The sequence below is a fragment of the Candoia aspera genome, chromosome 1 (assembly GCF_035149785.1).
Source record: "Candoia aspera isolate rCanAsp1 chromosome 1, rCanAsp1.hap2, whole genome shotgun sequence".
Classification (NCBI taxonomy): domain Eukaryota; kingdom Metazoa; phylum Chordata; class Lepidosauria; order Squamata; family Boidae; genus Candoia; species Candoia aspera.
The window spans coordinates 215,487,787-215,505,930 of NC_086153.1; the positions used below are offsets into that span (position 1 = coordinate 215,487,787).

The 18,144-nt window shown below is 39.0% G+C and overlaps 1 protein-coding gene across 1 annotated transcript in view; it reads right to left on the reverse strand.

Annotated features, from left to right (window-relative positions):
* CCDC93 (coiled-coil domain containing 93) overlaps window positions 1–1,809 on the reverse strand; it is a 41,374-nt gene extending 39,565 nt beyond the window's left edge. Inside the window, exon 1 of the mRNA XM_063288725.1 lies at window positions 1,685–1,809. Coding sequence (XP_063144795.1) covers window positions 1,685–1,726 — 42 coding nt within the window. The 5' untranslated portion in view covers window positions 1,727–1,809. The remainder of the gene's footprint in view (window positions 1–1,684) is intronic.
* Between the last annotated feature and the right edge of the window lie 16,335 nt (window positions 1,810–18,144).

Sequence of the window (18,144 nt, forward strand, 5' to 3'; positions counted from 1 at the left end):
TGTGTTGTTTTGAGAACCACTGCCCCAACAGCGTTCCAGTTACCATGCCTTAAGATGAGCGCAGTAGAGTCACAGCCCTGATGTGCAGGTGACAATTTGGGCTGCTGCTGCTGGGGGAATGATGACATTGAGAGCAGCAGCTAATGGGAAAGGGTTTTTTTCCTCTGCTGCAAAATGGGATTACTTTTCTTTTAATTTATGGGAAACTGTTATGCCACTGTCGTGTGAACTGAATTATGCTGTTCCATACAACACATTATTTCTGGCTGTTATGTTCTACAGCAGTGTTTCTCAACCTCAGCAACTTTAAGATGTGCGGTCTTTAACTGCCTGGGAAATTCTGGAGTTGAAGTCCACACACCTTAAAGCTGCTGAGGTTGAGAAACATTGTTCTACAAGGTAGACTTCCTTTAACTGGAAATATCAGGCTATTATAGAAAGATAAACTAATCATTTAATATAATGGAAACTATAGAAACGGAGACAGCAGTGAGAACTGTAAACCACCGAGCATTTAATGAAGCATGTTGGGGATTTGCAGAAAAATGAGGAAGGTAACACAAGAGAGAACAGCATGGGGGAAAATACTGCAGACTGTGTGGTGCCAGTTAAGGCTGCAAGGAGGTTATCAGGGAAATGTAAACTCATGAAATTCCATTTTTGGTGTTCCACTAGAGCAGTGTTTCTCAACCCTGACAACTTGAAGATGTGTGAATTTCAGTTCCCAGAATTTCCCAGCCAGCATGGGGGGGGGGGGGGATTTTGGGAGCATAGTATGTCTCAAAGAACTTTGGATAGGTGTATTTTTGCATGAGAATTTTCTATGAAACATGACAAAGATTATGAAAGGAACTCAAATTCCTTTGGTTTTTATTTTTGCTTTATTTATATACAATAATAGAACAAAGGGGTGGGGAGAGAAAAGAGTAACAGAGAGAAACAGAGGAAGAGTGAAAAAAACGCTGAATCAATTCCCTAATTGTGGAATCCCCTCTATTCTGTTAGGTTGGACCTAGGGTATTCCGAGCACAAGCCATTTTATCCATACAAATATTGTATTGCCAATGTACAACCGCCTTTTAAAAATGTTGCAGTCTCAAGCCACGCACCTTCAACGCTGAACCCTGGCATTCAGGAAACATTTTCGGGGCTGAACTAACCTCGCGCCAAACGATTGCAATAATAGGGCCGGCTGGAATGGAATAGCATAACAATGCTAATTAAGTAAATACATTTAAAAAAAAAGCCCGGATCATACATAGAATGGCTTCGGCTCACCGATTAGCAATGCTCTCACTACCCAATCCAATTTCAAGCAAAAAGAAGAAGAAAAACTTGGGGCACCCTAAAGACTAATACATTCTTAGGACGTAACACTTCACAGACTCTGGTCTACGTCATCAGCTGTACAGACGATTATGCCCAGGCTGGGGAGAAACAGTCGAAGAAAAAACTCGGAAGGAGACGGGTTTTTCCTTCCTCTAGATAGAACAAGGCTCATTCTCGAGTTGTTTCTTCTTCTCCCTCCTCCTCCTCCTCCTCCTCCTCGCCTAGGGGCGCGCATTCTCCACTCCGGAGTGACAATTAGGAAAGAAACCAGTACATGCAAGGTTCGCTTGCACAAACAGGGAGGGAGGCCGAAAGGAAAGCTAGATCCCAGCAACCCCATGACTCTTTCCTTTACCTCCTGGGGAGGCTGATGTTCCTGCCCCTTAAGGGTACCCATATCCGCGCCTTCTCTCCAGCTGCTGCTTGCACCGCTTCCTTCTCTTCTGTCACATCCGCTCACGCCGGACTAAAGACTCGCCCACTTAAGTGGGGAAGGCTTGGGTGGCACTTCTTCTCTTTCCGCAAAATCATGCTCTCCCTCTTCTTCCGTTGGTTTGGACCGCACTCAGCTACGCAGCGCGCAGACCTAGTATGGACCGTACCACTCTATTAAAAAGTAGGGGGAGCGCGAAAACAGAAGGAGCTCAGGTGGCTCTTTGGAGCAGAAGGTTCCTGGCGGGGCGGTGGCGGTGTCGATGTTCGGAGGAATACGCCAAGTGCGAAATCAGATTTTTGTAGAGGAATGCCTGGCCTTTATTCCCATGTTAGTCTGTTGTTTCTTGTTCAATGTGGAAATTAGTGAAAATGCCCCACTTCTGAAAAGGTAAACTGTTGTCTGTTGTAAAGGTAAACACGCGTCGAGGTGAGCTGACTCTTAATGATTGCACCCATGCAAGTATTTTGGTAGAATTATAAATTTTACACCCCTGCAATTTCTGGGTGGCTCCCGTTCAACTATTGACCATGTCTATCCCGAATTAGCTTTTTGAGGTGAGCCAAGTAGCTGCTGTCATCTAACTGAACGTGATCAATGGAGGGATCTGCTTTTCTCTTATATATAGCAAAGTGAATTACCAAATGGCAAAACAAGCCACTTACTTACAGCCATACTATGACAAGAGCTTGCTTAGCCATCTTTTGTCTGTATTTAGTTAGGAGTGTATTTATTTATTTAAACTTATTTTTTAATCAATTGATATGGCTGCCCATCTCACAAATGCAACTCTGTGTGGCTGACAAAGATTTAAAAATACGATATAAAATATGTATTTCACAGTCAACTAAAATGCAAAGTGGCACTGAAGACACCAACAGTGTGGGCATAATTGCTCTCCTGACCCCATGCCTGTGAAAACAGCCTGGGCTTCAAGGCTTTCCAAAAGTGAGCAGAGTTAGGGCCAACCTAATCTCAGGTGATGTGGAGTTCCAGATGGCAGTTGCAGCTACAGACAAGGCATGCTCCCTGATTGGTGGGACCAGGAACATGCCCCTCCTGCCCAGCTTAATGATATGGGTAGAAACAATGGGAGTAAGGTGGTCCCTCAAATACCCTGCCCCATGCCATGTAGAGCTTTATAGATAAGAACCAGCATCTTGAATTGCACCTTGAAGCAAATTAGAAGCCAGTGCAGCTAGCAGAGCAAAGGTGTAACATGAGTATAGCAAGGCATATCCATAATAGCCACACTGCTGCATTCTTGATCAATTGAAGTTTCTAGATGTTCTTCAAGGGCAGCTCCATGTAGAACATATTGCAGTATCCACCTGGGAGATGACCAAAGCATAAATGACTGTTTGCAGTTCCTCCTGATCCAGGAAGGACAATTGATGTCCAATAAGTTGTTCAAAGACATGTTTCAAGGATGCATTGACCACCCATTTGCATTTTTGTACTTCACACCCAGATCTAGTCACAGATTGGCTCCTGGGCAGTCTTGGCTAGCTGGAAAGGACATGGGTCTAACACCAAGGTAGCTGAACTTACAGTCCGAGAACCCTGCCCACTTTCTCAAGACTAACAGCAACAGATCTAGAATTCACTATCTCCTGGTTTCTTCACCGCTACACCAAACTGGCTATAAGCCTTCACTGAAGGTGGAGGGTAACGTCCACTATTGAACCAAATTGTAACTATAATGGTTTCATTGATTTTACTTTGTTTTATTCAGGTATGCATGCCTATGTGCTGTGCATATACAAGATGGCTTCAGATATTATTAACCTGCATTGTGATCTTGATTTCAAATTCCCAATATATTGTGGAACTGGGGTGAAAAATTCCTAGTCTCCACCTAAGTTCATACACAGTGCTAAGTCATGGTTTGTTCACCCATAGCACTAAATGAAACACAGCTGGATTCATACAAAATGCCATAAACTATGATTTGTATGATGCACTAAGTCAAAGCAAACCACATTACAGCTTAGTGTGTCATGTAAGTCCAGTTTTTCAGTTGATCTCAGGATTGGTAAAGTAGGCTGTAGGTAAGGTAAAGGTTTCCCTTGACATTAAGCCCAGTCGTGTCCGACTCTAGGGGGCGGTGCTCATCTCCGTTTCAAAGCCGAAGAGCCGTCGTTTGTCCGTAGACACTTCCATGGTCATGTGGCTGGCATGACTACACGGAACGCCGTTACCTGCCCACCAAAGCGGTACCTATTAATCTACTCACATTTGCATGTTTTCGAACTGCTAGGTTGGCAGGAGCTGGGACTAGCAACGGGAGCTTCACCCTGTCACACAGATTCGAATTGCCGACCTTCGGATTGGCAAGCTCAGCAGTAAAGTAGGCTGTACTCTTATGCATATTTATTTGGGAATAAACCCTACTGATCACGCTGCGACTTGTTTCTGAGTAAATACATACAAGATACATAATTAGTATGGTATCAGCACGTATATCACATAGTAGATGTTATGGAACAGTCTCCCCAAGGAGATCAGTCTGGCTCCCTCTTTGCTGGCGTTTGAGAAGCTTTTGAAAACAACTGTTTTCAGAGAGCTGTCATCTGATGTGAATGTTGCCATCTCAACTTTCTTTAAATCATCTTTTTATTCTATATTGAACAGTTCTTACTTCTGAATTGTTTTAATAGTAGTTTTATTTTTACCATGGATGTTTCAAATTGTATCCTTTCTATAGAAGCTGCTAGGAGTCTTTTTTGACTGCAACAAAGAAATATGTTAAATAAATAGTATTTCTCAATTCTAAAGCAAATCCATTCAGAATGCCCCTTTATATTCTGTACTAATCTGCCAACTAACTTCCTTTAAAAACCTACCTGAACAGCAGATGAATGCCATTTCAGCACAGTTAAGTTCTATATTCACATATGCTCATTTTATGAAATTATTTCTAACTACATCAGTAACAGAATTCAACCCAGTATCTGAAAATCAAGTCATGTTCTTGCTGCTTCCAAGCTCAACACCTGTTATCAGCAGCACCTGTAATTCTGATTTGAAAATTGCTGGAGGATGGCAATTTCCTTATTGCTGCATGGGAAAAGTGTGATAAAATATCTCAGTCTACAATGCTGCTGAATTATGTGCCCTTCTGTAATAATTATTTGTTAGAAAGCCAAACAGGTTGCAGCAGCTGCTGTGCCAGGCCCATGGAGTATCTTTTATCTGGCAGTAGTTGATACTCGACATTTCAATGCAAAACAGACTAGCCAAACAAAACAGATAATAAATGTAGGATTTAACTCACACATGGTTTTGCCTCTGAGGTTTGGAACCTTAGCTATTAGAATTATGAGAAACATCAACATCAGCTATTTTGATCTCAGATTGAGTATTTGTTGACATTAGTGCAAATGCTGATTTCTGGGACTATAGTACTTATCACACTACAAGTGGCCCTAATTCAGAGAGAACTAATATAAGTTGAAATTATTGTCAAACTGTCTTGCTATAAATATTATTGTTGTCAGCTGCAAAATAATTATTCTGGTAATGTTATTCCTTATTTTCTCTTTTTAATCGAAAAATGCATATACAAAACATTCATGGTATCCCATATGTAGTCAGCATCAGATGGGCATATATAATTGGTCATGTTCAATAGAAATAACTTGGAATAAGGTTATGAATGTTTACAAGGTTCATAAATTATTTTGTATTTGGCTATGGATCCTTAGTTCACTTTTCCATTAATAAAGTTAGTACTTTCCAAATTTTCTTTAACCAATCTTTTTCACTAGGTCTTTGTTTGTTTGTTTGTTTTGGTTGTCTTGCAAATGTTAATAACATTGCACTGAAGATGTTTGATGTCTCTGCATTGTTGAAGGAATAATAAGTGAAAGCCCATTGCTTGCACCATACCTAATGCTGCAAGGTACTCTTTTTTAATGTAAGAATTCACCATATTCCAAAAGGTAATAATTTCTGTCAGAGATGGAATAACTTTTCTTATATGTCTTTCAGAACAATACCACTTGTTTCCAATTGTATGCTTTTTGTGCATTTTGTACAATTGCTTACTTCGGCATCTCTGAGATTTACAACAATTATGTTGAGCTTAATATTAGATGTTCCCATTCAAAAATTGCTCTGCCATAGCATTTTATGTGAAATAAATGATTATACACAAAAGATAAAATGTTTTTTTAACTATCTATCTAATGAAAATTAGTTTCTTAACATTAGATTTAATTGTATTCAGAAATACCTACTTGTAGATGCAGATAGGAGTATGTTTTCACTACTGCTGACTAACCTAATCAATATACAGTACATCATTATTTATATTATAATGTACATTAAGGAAATACTCATCTCGGTCTTAACAAAAAACACCATTTATTATTGGTGGCAAAATAGAAAGAGCTAATGTGTTCATTTGCTTATTATTATACAGTGCGTTCAGTATTTCACATCTTTACCAAGTAAATCCCATTGTATTCTGGATTATTTTACATTTAGTGTAGCTACAAATGTCTGTGACAAAACACTGGGACAGTTTTGCAGCTGGAGTGGAGAAAAGTCCCAGCTGCAAAGTTGCAAAATCCTTTTAAAGTGAAATAACCTATTTTCTGGGTTTTTTTGTTTTGGTACCTTCAGGTCAGTGTTAACTCCTGGCAACTCCCTGGACAAGTCCCTGCAGTTTTCTTGGCAAGATTTCAGAAGTGGTTTGCCCTTGCCTGCTTCGTGGGGCTGAGAGAGAGGGACTGGCGCAAGGTCACCCAGCTGGCTTTGTCACCAAGACAGGACAAGAACTCACAGTCACTGGGTTTCTAGCCTGGTGCCTTAACCACTACACCAAACTGGTTCTCTCCTTTTTAGGAGGTCTGATTAGAAAGTGAGGGCACGCTGAGGCCTATGCTTAAGAACAAGTATTTAGCATAATCTGGTAAACATTCATTGTTATGGTACATGCTATGAAACATCCTCTTTCCAGAACTAGAGGAATTCAACATGGTGCAGGAAGCCAAGATGTTAGAGATTCTAGATGCATTGGTTAACAACCTCCAAGGCTCCTGATAGAAAAAAAATGTTGGTTTTGGACAATGTAGAAGGAAGATCTTACATCTTAGCAAGCAAGTGGTGCAGGTTATCAATAGGCTTCTAGTAAGGTAAAACAGAAGGAATGCTATGTATGGCTCAAATGAGTGAGCAGAGCCAAAGGCAGCAAGGTTCCAGTCAGAGGGAAGGGAACATGAAAAGTCCCTCTTTTGGGGGAGATGGGCGGTGACGTAATTTGATAAAATAAACAAACATGACACGTTTTGAACCTGACAGCCCAACATAAAGCACTGCAGCTGCTGGAGCGATAGTGACTGGGTTCACCCATCACACTATCTTTGTTGGTTTGGTTCTGGGTTTGTGCCATTGTGGTCTATAAGCTGGATTATGGCATAGAACTGCATAGTGTTAGAAGTGCAGTCTATGATTAAAACAAACCCAGTCTCCATTTTCTTTGAGAGACCTAATCACCATCACAGAAATATGCTGGGCTAAATTCTAGAAAAAAAGCTGTAATTGTAAGGTAGATGGACTACAGTGGCATTCATTAAAGGCATATTTTTTGCTGTGAGAGAAGGAAGAAATTGGTTAGATAGGCTCTCAGATCCTCAGTTTTACTGGGTCATACGGCAAGAGCAGAACAATAAGAGGAAAATGTCATGTCACTAACGTCGGCATTTTATTTTTACTGCCTTGCTTATATATCTTTGCTTTTGCAGGTGAAAATGCCCAATATAATAAAATCATTATTTTATTGCCATGGCTGTGGAAGAGGTTCTTTTGCTGAAAAATGCTTATGGATCAGATTACTACTACAAACACCAGCACAACCAATTTAATAAGGTAACAGCTTTAATCATTTTAAAGTAGTTCCCTTCTTTTTTGTGTATACGCTTTTTTTTTTTCTTTTCTGTCCATTTATTTTCACAGTGGAAAGTTAAAATTAATTTTTCATCCTCTATTTTTACCTGGTTTTTTGTTCAACATTTACAGCTATTTTCTCTGAAATCACAACAGATGGCGCTGAAGTTAAGCAGATGAGCGAGCCTTTAACAAGCAAGCCTGTTTGGCACCAAGCTATATGCAAAAGGAAAATCTCCTCTTGGTGCATATTAATAACACTTGTCCTTGTATTTGAAAGCCAAATTTTCCAGTGTCTAAACTGATCACACAGCTCGAATTAAGAAATATTTTTTCTTGGTTCTTACTATATTGTTCATTGTAGCACATTACTGCTTGAGATGTACCTATTATTTGCTGATACTAAATACAGCATGGGCTACTTGCAGGCAGGCGCATTCTTGTTTCCGGTTACACACATAGAAGAAGCATCCTAAATATTAGCTCTGGAATGCCTTGAGAATTTTCTTTCCATCTCTTACATACGCTTGGACTTTCCTATCCAGAACAAAACTGCTGGGAGCTGATTTGCTGGATCAGACCACCTGTACACCCTAGTTTACTCTTACATCAATCCAATCTCTTTGAGACACTCCTAAACAGGGCATAATGGAAAAAACTGTTCTCTCATCATCCACACTGTTTTGAAGTGTTGAGTTCCCCTTTTAGTTGTGATGCCCTCCCTGAATTTATTTGATTCCATTTGAAAGCCATCAAAGCAAGAGGCAATTGCCACATCTGGTTGCAATGATTCTCTGCCATGCCCCAAAACACAAAGGCACATAAATTCTCTCTTTCACACAGAACCCAAATTCCCTTTTCTGCTATTACCCCTAGCATAGATGGAACTTCTGCACTTGGGGATTCCCTGCACTCTTGACTGTTGTATGCAACTGGGAAAAAAATATGATACAAGCATGGAAAATACCTTGAAAAAGATGATTTATTTTTTTCCTCCTGTAAGTATCAACTGTATGTTTATTTCCCTGACTCTGGACAGCATACAACAAATTAGCTGTCCAGAAATCCCCTCCCAATTAACCAGAGGTAACAGAAATTGAAGCAGCTGGGATGCATGTGTGGCTGAGGTCAGAACTAATGGGTTTACGGTGTTAGAAGATCACCAGGTTGAGGAAGGCTATAGCAAATTTTGATATGTCTCCCATGTAAGCCTCTGCATTCTCCTAGTTTGGGTATGATGAGCACAACAAAAAAGCCTATTCTTCTTTTATTAATTCTTTCAGCTAGTGCTTCTCTTCTTTGACGATCAATGTGCATTTTAGTTCCACTGCAGCTTACCCAGGATTTGCTGAAACTTTTTCCTATCTTTGGTGCTGCTGGGGTTTCAACAATGAAAGGGTTAGTTTTATTTTTCCTTTAAAGGCATTTAGGGTATTTACTGCATTTACTTACTGAAGTATTTACTGCATTATTTTAATTTGTTTAAAGAGCCATGATTGAATCCATAAATACTGTTTAACAAATTAAAATATTAATATAAAAGACATGATAGCCCTGAAGAATTGTATGCCAGCATTAAGTGAAGCAGTTTTCTGCATATACAGCTATACGCTACCTCCTCTAATACCATTGATTGGAGCTTCCTTCAGAACTGAGTTGAGTGCACAGTAATATTTAAGGTTCATAAAGAGATAATAGAGAGGTAAGCCGGGTCAGGGTTTTCTCCCAACCTCTGCTTAAGGGAGAGAAAGTCTTTTCTGCAGAACAGAAAATATCCATAGCAAAGAAGAGAGGGTCAGAATAAGTAATAGAAGAGTGACTGGACTGAAAAAGTAGGATTACATGTTGCATGAGCAACTAGGAAAAAAAAAGGGATTATGCAACTGCAATGGCCACCAGCCCAAAAAATATACTTTCAAACCAGGTGAGAGAGTAGCATTTTCATAGTTCACATTTGAAAACACTCTCCTGTTGCTGTGACAAATGCACTAACCTTATTATAAGCCAGTGCCATAAAAAAGAGGATGGTCTTTTTGATCAATCTAAATACCAGAACATCTTAGATCTTCAATCATTTGTTGGGAATGGCCCAGCAAGCATATTTAACCAGGTGTTTGTTTCTTTAGGAAATTTCTACACCATAAAATCATTCCCAGAATGATTCACAAAATAAGTTAGAACAACAATCATAAAATAAGCAGTAACATTAGGTCAATAAAACCCACTTAGGCTCAGTAATTAGCTAAAACAATGTAACCATTAGGTAGGTGCAAGGATGACTGGCTAAATGTTGCTTGATTCTCTCATAATTTGTTGAAGGGTTCAGAAGCAAGACCTGCTGGATTCATTTGGCGGTAAAAATGTAACAAAAGTAAACTTGTGAAATGTTTTTCCCAGTTGGCTCAAGGCATCAAACATCAAAGAAGTATTGTCGGCTTATACGTACAAAGCACGTATTTCAGGAAGTTCTACAAATCAAAGAATATTCCTCCCTTTTCTACTATTTTATTTCTTAGTGTAAAAAAGTGGTGTCATGGACTAGATAGTTACCATCACTTCTAAAATTCAGGGGAAAAAAATAGTAAAGGAGGAGAAGGGAGCAATTTTTGGGTTGCCAAGTGCTGCAGGGCGGGGGGAGAATTGCAGAGTGGGTGAGGTTACATCATAGTGAGCTAGGCTGGATTTGAGGGGGAGTTTTGAAAGGTTTCTCTTTTTAAAACTGGCATGTCTACTGTACAATTTACTTTTCATTTTCATTTGTTGCAGCAATTTATTCTGTTTGCCATAGGCATCTACAGGAAACAAAGACTGCATCAAAATATGTGTGTGGTGACATCACAGTGAAAACTTTACCTTCACGTACTGGCTTCCTGATATCTAATACCAGTACATAAGTTGCACATTTTGCATCATGATGTGATAATGCATGCTTCATCATTTCTGCCCTCCCTACCCTAGTGGGTGACTATGGATAGCACAGGACAGAGTTTGGTTTTATAGTAGACTTAATAGTTTTTACCTCTACACCTCTCCCTCATTTAACATACAGTTACTTCTTACAGTTTTTAACACATAGATGGTTTTTGTGTTATACTTAATTTTATAAACTCTGTGTTCTTAGTATATGCTGGTTAAAGACTGAAAGAAAAGTATTGTATTGTACAGTTTTCACATGAGTTTTCAACAATCCTGGTCAAATTCAGGGACCAGAAAGCAGCCATGGGACCATAGATTGCCCCCATCCCCATTTTTTACTTTAAATACTAATTTGGGAGTTTGCTTGATTTTAGTATAATGTCCATGTTAAATAGAGCATCCTAAAATATATGTCTTAGAAACATAGTATGTATCATTTCAGATGAAGTTAATTGTCATCCATATATTGGCTGGATTTACACACTGTGTTAAGCCATAAATACTGCTTTACCATCTAATATGCTAAGCCAAAACCAAAAAGAAAAATCACATTATCGCTCAGTGCAATGTATGAACCTAATCTCAGTGTTACTAATTACAGTATGGCTGGTACATGAGCCTTAAAAAGAAATTACATCCTTTCTCCTTTTTATCTGCAATGCATTTAATCAATGATACCCAGTTATACCAGAGATATTTACCAGATATTCTAGAAATGTGTTTCCCAAAGAATAGGGATAGGGGTTTCTCACTCAGCCCAACATGCTTTGATCAGGAATGTAGAAGGAAGAATGGCATACTTTATAGTAATCGTTCCTCATTATGTAGTTCTAATCATTTCTGACATGAATGGAAGCTATTCAGTAGGATAGGGCATTGCTCTAACTAGAATTAAAGCTCCAGCATTAGTTCATGATTTCATTATCTGTCTTACAAATATGCCAAATTATATATTTTCTTTTCAGATACTCTGTCTACCTGGATATTTTTAAATCCTGTTTTGGGCCTTGTGTGCACAATTTAAATTTTGAGAGTCTCTTGGGTACTGTCACAAAATGATCATAAAATGGCTGCCAGAGAAGCTTGTTTTTTCACAAAATGGCTGTTGTCGTCAAACAAAACAGCCATTTTCTACAAGGCAACTAGAACTTGCCTAAAACAGAAGTGCAGGACTGATAATGGTTCTGGCATCCCAAATATAAAAGCATTCTTTTGAAACCCCAGTTGTCTCTTCGAATAACTGTTTAACAGAATGCAACATCATAAGACTCAAAGGTAAACAACTTGACCAAGAAATTGGGTACATGATGGAGTTGGAGTTTGAGAGTATAAATTTACTCTCATGAGGAAGAACAAAATATCCATTTCCCGGAAGGCAAACTTGCATACACAAGTAAAAAAAGCAGCTCATGCATTTTTAAACACCTGGGATGGAGCTGAGCTTGGGCATATTACGTTAGCAAGAGGAAGAGAAAATTACCATTGCTCTGCCAGTCAAGTAAAGTCTAATCCAATATATGGTTAGTGGAAGAGGGACTGATGAAATAATATAACCAGAAAATACAAGAATGTCATAGACACGGGACTTCTGGTGAAACATGTTGGACTGAACAGCTGTGCTCGCGGGCTCAGTGGGCAGAAGTGACAACGCAGAAGTTTTCTGGGGCTCAGGCAGGTTTTTCCTGAAGCCCAGGAGTGTTTTTCCAGAAAAAGGAAAACACCTGGAATCACCCCATCTGTCCTCCAGATGGCTCCTTGGAGCCAGAAGATCACAAACAGCATTCATGCTTGACTGGTAAAAGCTATCCAGGAGGCTGGGACATCACCATTTCCAAGCCGCACTGTAGCCTTAAAGGAATGCTAAGGCTGGTCACCCCATTTCTAAATCACCCAATTTATATTTCTTTTAAGTACGCGTATACTAAGAGAGGCTTTCTACAGCAAGGGGAAGTGGGTTCTCTTGGTGCTTATCGTTATTTTTGGGATCAATTTTTTTAAAAAATCTTAAGTTTTGGACTTTGTTTTCCATCCAAATATTAAGGAGGATTGAGAGGAAATAATTGTCTCCCTGTTATTATTTTTGTACTAAATTTGGAGATATTAGCATTTTCCTACACGTTGAATCTGCTGTTTTGACTTTCAGTTTTCTGCTTCTGCTTCCCTGGGGAACCATCTCCATATCTCGGTTTCGCTTATGTAAACACATTTCGGAATTCTTTCATATCTTCAACTTTCGCTGGTTAAGCTCCTAGGGAGCTCCACAATCTACTGCTTGAGACATGGAGGATTTTAAACAGACTTTCTCTGACTGCTAGCACGATTTAAAAAGATTCTTTCTGATTCCTACCAAGTTTTTATGCAAGGCATTCAGGACATTGTGGAAAATATGAGGTCTAAAATGTGTCATCTGGTTGGGGATGTCAATAATGAAACAGGAATTTAAGAGTGATAGAAAGGGTTTTTTTAAGAGTGAGATCGGAACTTCTGTTGAAATGCTGGATGAAGATCGGATAGTCAAGTTGAAGAAACTAAAGGGAGAGATTGAGTTGCAAGCCATAAGTGAGACTGATCTGATGGAACACCATGGAAAAGAAGGGGTTATTATGTATGGGAGGTCTCTTGAGAAGTTGGAGTTTTTGAAGGGGGCAGTTAGGCTGTTTGATTGTTTTAAGAAAAAAGCTCTGTGTGCATTGTGGGAAAATAAATGCTCTGGTTTATTTTGAAGTGGGATAAGAATTTAAGAATATCTATCTGGATTGCTTTTAGGGTTTGGCTGATTTCATTTATCGTTAACTATTTGAATTAAGATTACTAAGGTACAATAAAAAAAATGTCTGGTTTTGGGTTTAATATGATTAAGATTATTAAAATTGTTATCAAATACAATATCAGACAATTTATTTGTTTTTTTAGTTTGATCTTTATTATAGTAGACAGAAATGTATAGAAAAGTAGTAGGAAGGAAATAATTAAATGTTATCATTGGGGGAAAGTTGATTAGGAAGTTTTTTTTTCTTTTAATATAAGGGGAGGGAGCAACTGTATTTAGTGATTTTTATAATGTGCCAATGGAATGATTTATAGAAATAATGTGATTTTGGTTTAATATAGGGTAAGGGATTGATTATGGAAAATTGTTGTATATCGTTGTTAAAAGTTGGAAGTCACCTCTTTTCGTAATTTTGAAAAAAAAATTTCTTGTGTTTCTACACTTTTTTAGTTTTTCTTTTTTTCTTTGTAGTTTTTTGTTTTTCTGTAGCTTTTATCTTTGCTTGAAACTTAATAAAATTCTTATTGAAAAAAAAGAATGTCATAGAAACAACAGTGCCCCCAAATATTGCTAATGATATCTTACAGACTGTGGCACAACACACACATGCTACTAATGCATAAAGGCAACCAATGAATTCAAAATGATACATACACACCCCAATGCATTCCCTGCATCATCCTGTCTCCCTTAGTCCCATGAGCCAGACAGCAAGGATCTCACTAATCCAAGTTCTCAAGGAGGAGGAATTCACTTATGATGCTCAGTAGAATTGTTTCTGAACAGCAACATACAAAGAGAAAGAAACAGGACCCCTGAGACAGCTCTAAAGCCCTTGTCACATGTCCTCTGAATGTATGAGAACTACAATACGGGCCAGCCTGGCTGCTCGGTTCCGTAGTCTTGTTATACTGAATGTCAAAGGGAATTTCACACATATTTATCTGAATATGAAATAATAATGTCCTGGGATTGTACATAGGGCTGAGTTTAGAAATGGGCAAACTGCAGTTTTGATGGGGCCAGACAGATGTATAAAGCTTGGTGTTGGTTGAATGTCCACTGAGCTTGTGTTAAAAAGCTGTAAACATACAATCCTGTGTTGGGCAGGTCATTTTCCTAAGTAGATGCACATAGAATTGCAACTAAAGCAGTTTAAACCTTCAAAATTGAATGGACCCAATGCCAAGCTGAACTTAGAGCCTATAAGCAAGATGAGATCCATTTTAAAATAAGTGATTTGTTTTAAATGCTGTTTCTTTACAAGGCAAAAATATGGATGATCATCATTTTCTTTATCTATAGAAGATGGACTGTATATGTTGTATTTGCTCATCACTTCTCCCAAATTCACACTCTCATGACACCGAGAACCTACTCTTCCAACATGCTCAATGCTATGTCCACAACTGCTCATTGTTGCAGTTATGTAATATTAGACTATGGATAATATTGTGGTATGAATAAGGGCTTGTTACATAGCAATGCATATTACTTCAATTGCCTCAAAATGTGGACTACCAGATCTGCTCCTTTAAGAGAAGTGTTATCATCACTTGGCTGAGCAGCGCCTAGCCTTCTTCCTCATTTTTCTCCAAATGAGATCTCTAAGGGCAAGATCTTTCTATACCTTTCTATGCCAGAGCAACATGGCTGAGATAGTCATCAATAGGGAGGCAGCTATTATTCGCAATTTCTCCTCACTGAAATCAAAGTATGTTGACACTATCTGGGACCAACATACAATTGCACTTTTGATTGGAGGGTTTGAGCATGAAGTAAAGAAGTATAGGATATAGCTAAGTAAGCTCTACTACCCTGAAGTCCTACTTATGCCTCTGCCTCAGTTTGGCTGCTACGTAAGCAAGGTATTTCACTAGTGACTATTTTGTGCTAGCAGCATATCTCAAATTCTACTGGAGTAAGCAGGGCTTCTATCTATCAAATTTAAAATACAGCATTATGCCTTAATCTGTCAATCAGTCTATGCTTTAAACAATGCATGGACGTCAACTGCTTCTTAGATTATTTACTGTGACTTGCCAATAAATCTGCCAATAAATCTCAAGGACAGATAAAAGAATATGTAGCTTATGTCAATTCATAAATGTCAGTGAAAAGCTTCACTATCTCAGATTTGCAAAAAAATAAGACAATTTTTATATTCTGTGTGTGGAATATCACAGTTCAAAGAGTCTGGCTAGCAACCATGTCTCCTCACAGGAAACTTTTAAAATATAGGTTGTAAAATATGGCTTCTTTGCTTCTATTTATTTATTTATATCCATATTTAGCCAGCTTTCCATGAAAAATTATATCAAAACAGGAATGGTGGTGGTGGTGGTGTATGATTTTTTTTTGAGATCTCCAAATGTACAAATTTGCTTAGTAAAATCCTGCTTTATATGGTTTTATCTCACTAACACAGAACTTACCATCTAATGAACATAAGTAACAATCTTGTACCAAGTCATATCATTGACCTAGAAAAAACAATATTGGTAATTCTAATGGGCATATCCAGGGATTAGACTGGAAGTTTTCTTAGGCCTCAGGCCTACCTGGAAGTGCTAGGATATTGAACCCAGAATCTATTCCAAACAAAGCTCTTCCCCAGAGATGTGGCTTTTTCTCTCTTGAATTATTTTGTCTGAAGAAAAGACCAAGATAATGTTTTTCACTCCTCACTCATGTACAGTAATCGATTATTCCAACAGTTGAATCTTTTGTCAATTTTGTCAGTGGGAAGCTCCACTGCTCTGGTAGACGGAAGGACAGCTCTTCCTTCAAACATCTTGTTGTCACTCCATGCCACCACCAGCAAGCTTTTGTCATTCAAGTTTGCTGCCATAATTGTAGGCATTGGCCCTAGAAGACAGTGGCATTTGAGGTCCATATACATGCCTTTCTATGAATGTGCTGTGTGCAGGGCCACAACTAGGGTCTGTGTCATCCGGGGCAAACGGATTCCGCACCCATTTTGGCGCCCCCCCATGCTCATTTTGGCGCTCCACCAGCGTGGCACCCCGGGCACATGCCCCGGTTGCCCCCCCTAGTTGCGGCCTTGGCTGTGTGTGAAAGTCAAGTGATGCATTCACCTTGTGAAAAGGGATACATCTTCTAGATATGTAGACAAAGTAATGTCGCAGAACTCCAGTGCACCAATGTATGGAACAAAAATTGACAAAAGATAAATACCGTTTTATCAAGGGCAGAATCCAAAAAGTGAGACCTACATTGGGGCAGCTGGAGTACATGAATCTTTCATCATCTGTACCCATTCAGCCCCCAAGAAGATTCCAATCTGTATTTTAGATGCTAACACAGACAAAGAAAATGCATATAAGCAATCAGCCCATGGGGTGGGTTGAGTTGATTAAGACAGGAACTGTCCTAAAATTAGAGCTTTGTGGCTGAGACAATATTTCATCCTAGTTCTCTATTGCTCTTCTTCACACAGTTATCCCCAGATCACTCTGGCTATCCTCTTGTTGTGGTAGCACTATAACTACTCTGCATTTATGTAACACTAACCTTGGATGGATGTTGCAAATTAGGAGATTTACATGTATCAGACCCATAGTGCACATGTGGCAGGATCCTTTCTTAGAGGCTCAGAAAGAAGAGACTCTGCATGGAAATAGAGGCAAATTCTCCTCAGAAGTTCCCTGTAATGTTTATTGATGCTTCCTTTCCCTTCCACTGCTGATAACTTCCTCAGTTTAGGCCTATGAATCTCATTAATAGAGTGTTTGACGTCCCTCATTCTAAGGTACCCTTTATAGCCAGTTTGGTCTACTGGTTAAGGCAATGGGCTAGAAACCAGGAGATTGAGAGTTCTAGTCCTGCCTTAGGCATGAAAGCCAGCTGGGTGACTTGGGCCAGTCACTCTCAGCCCAACTCACCTCACAGGGTTGTTGTTGTGGGGAAAATAGGAGGAACAAGTATTAGGTACGTTCCCGGGCTTGAGTTACTTATAAAAAAAATAAAAGGGATAGTAAGTAAGTAAGTAAGTAAGTAAATAAATAAATAAATAAAATATATTGCTCTAATTTCCCTTTGATTGTCAGATCACTTATTCCCCACTCAAACTTATGGAATGACTCTGGAGTACACATATTTCAGTTTATAGTTTACAACCTGGGCTGCGCTCCACATCATAGTTCTACAGCAAAGAATTGGAGGCTTGGATTTTTGAACCAATTGTAGGTCCCCCCCACCCCCAAAAGGTTTTTTTAAAAATATATTGTGCCTGTAAAGAAAGTGAAAAAGTGAACATTCAGCAGAGAACTTTATATAAAACACCACTGAATTAACTTACAGTACATTTGTTAAACATGAATAGCTCTAATAATGACATTTCATTTAACAATGCCCTTTGTCTTTTCAGTTCATCAGTTACCTATTTCAGTAATGAACTGCAGTCATACCATTCTGATTTTCTCCTAATGTAAAGGCTGAGATCACTTCGCTGCTAGTGGAGCATGATGCTATTATTCAGTTTGTGGCTTAAGGAAAAAAAAAGCTATAGAATATAGCACTATTCTAATTGCCCAATGGATACTGAAATCTGGGATTGCTGAGGGCAGCTAATAATTCTGTTTAGCTTCTGTTGGGAAGAAATAAAGTAAGCGAAGTATCTCTACCAGCCCCAACAGTTGTATATATGTAGTTGTAAATAGCAGATCTAGAGAGCCAGTTTGGTGTAGCGGTTAAGGCACCAGGCTAGAACCTGGGAGATGGCGAGTTCTAGTCCTGCCTTAGGCACAAAGCCAGCTGGGTGACCTTGGGCCAGTCACTTTCT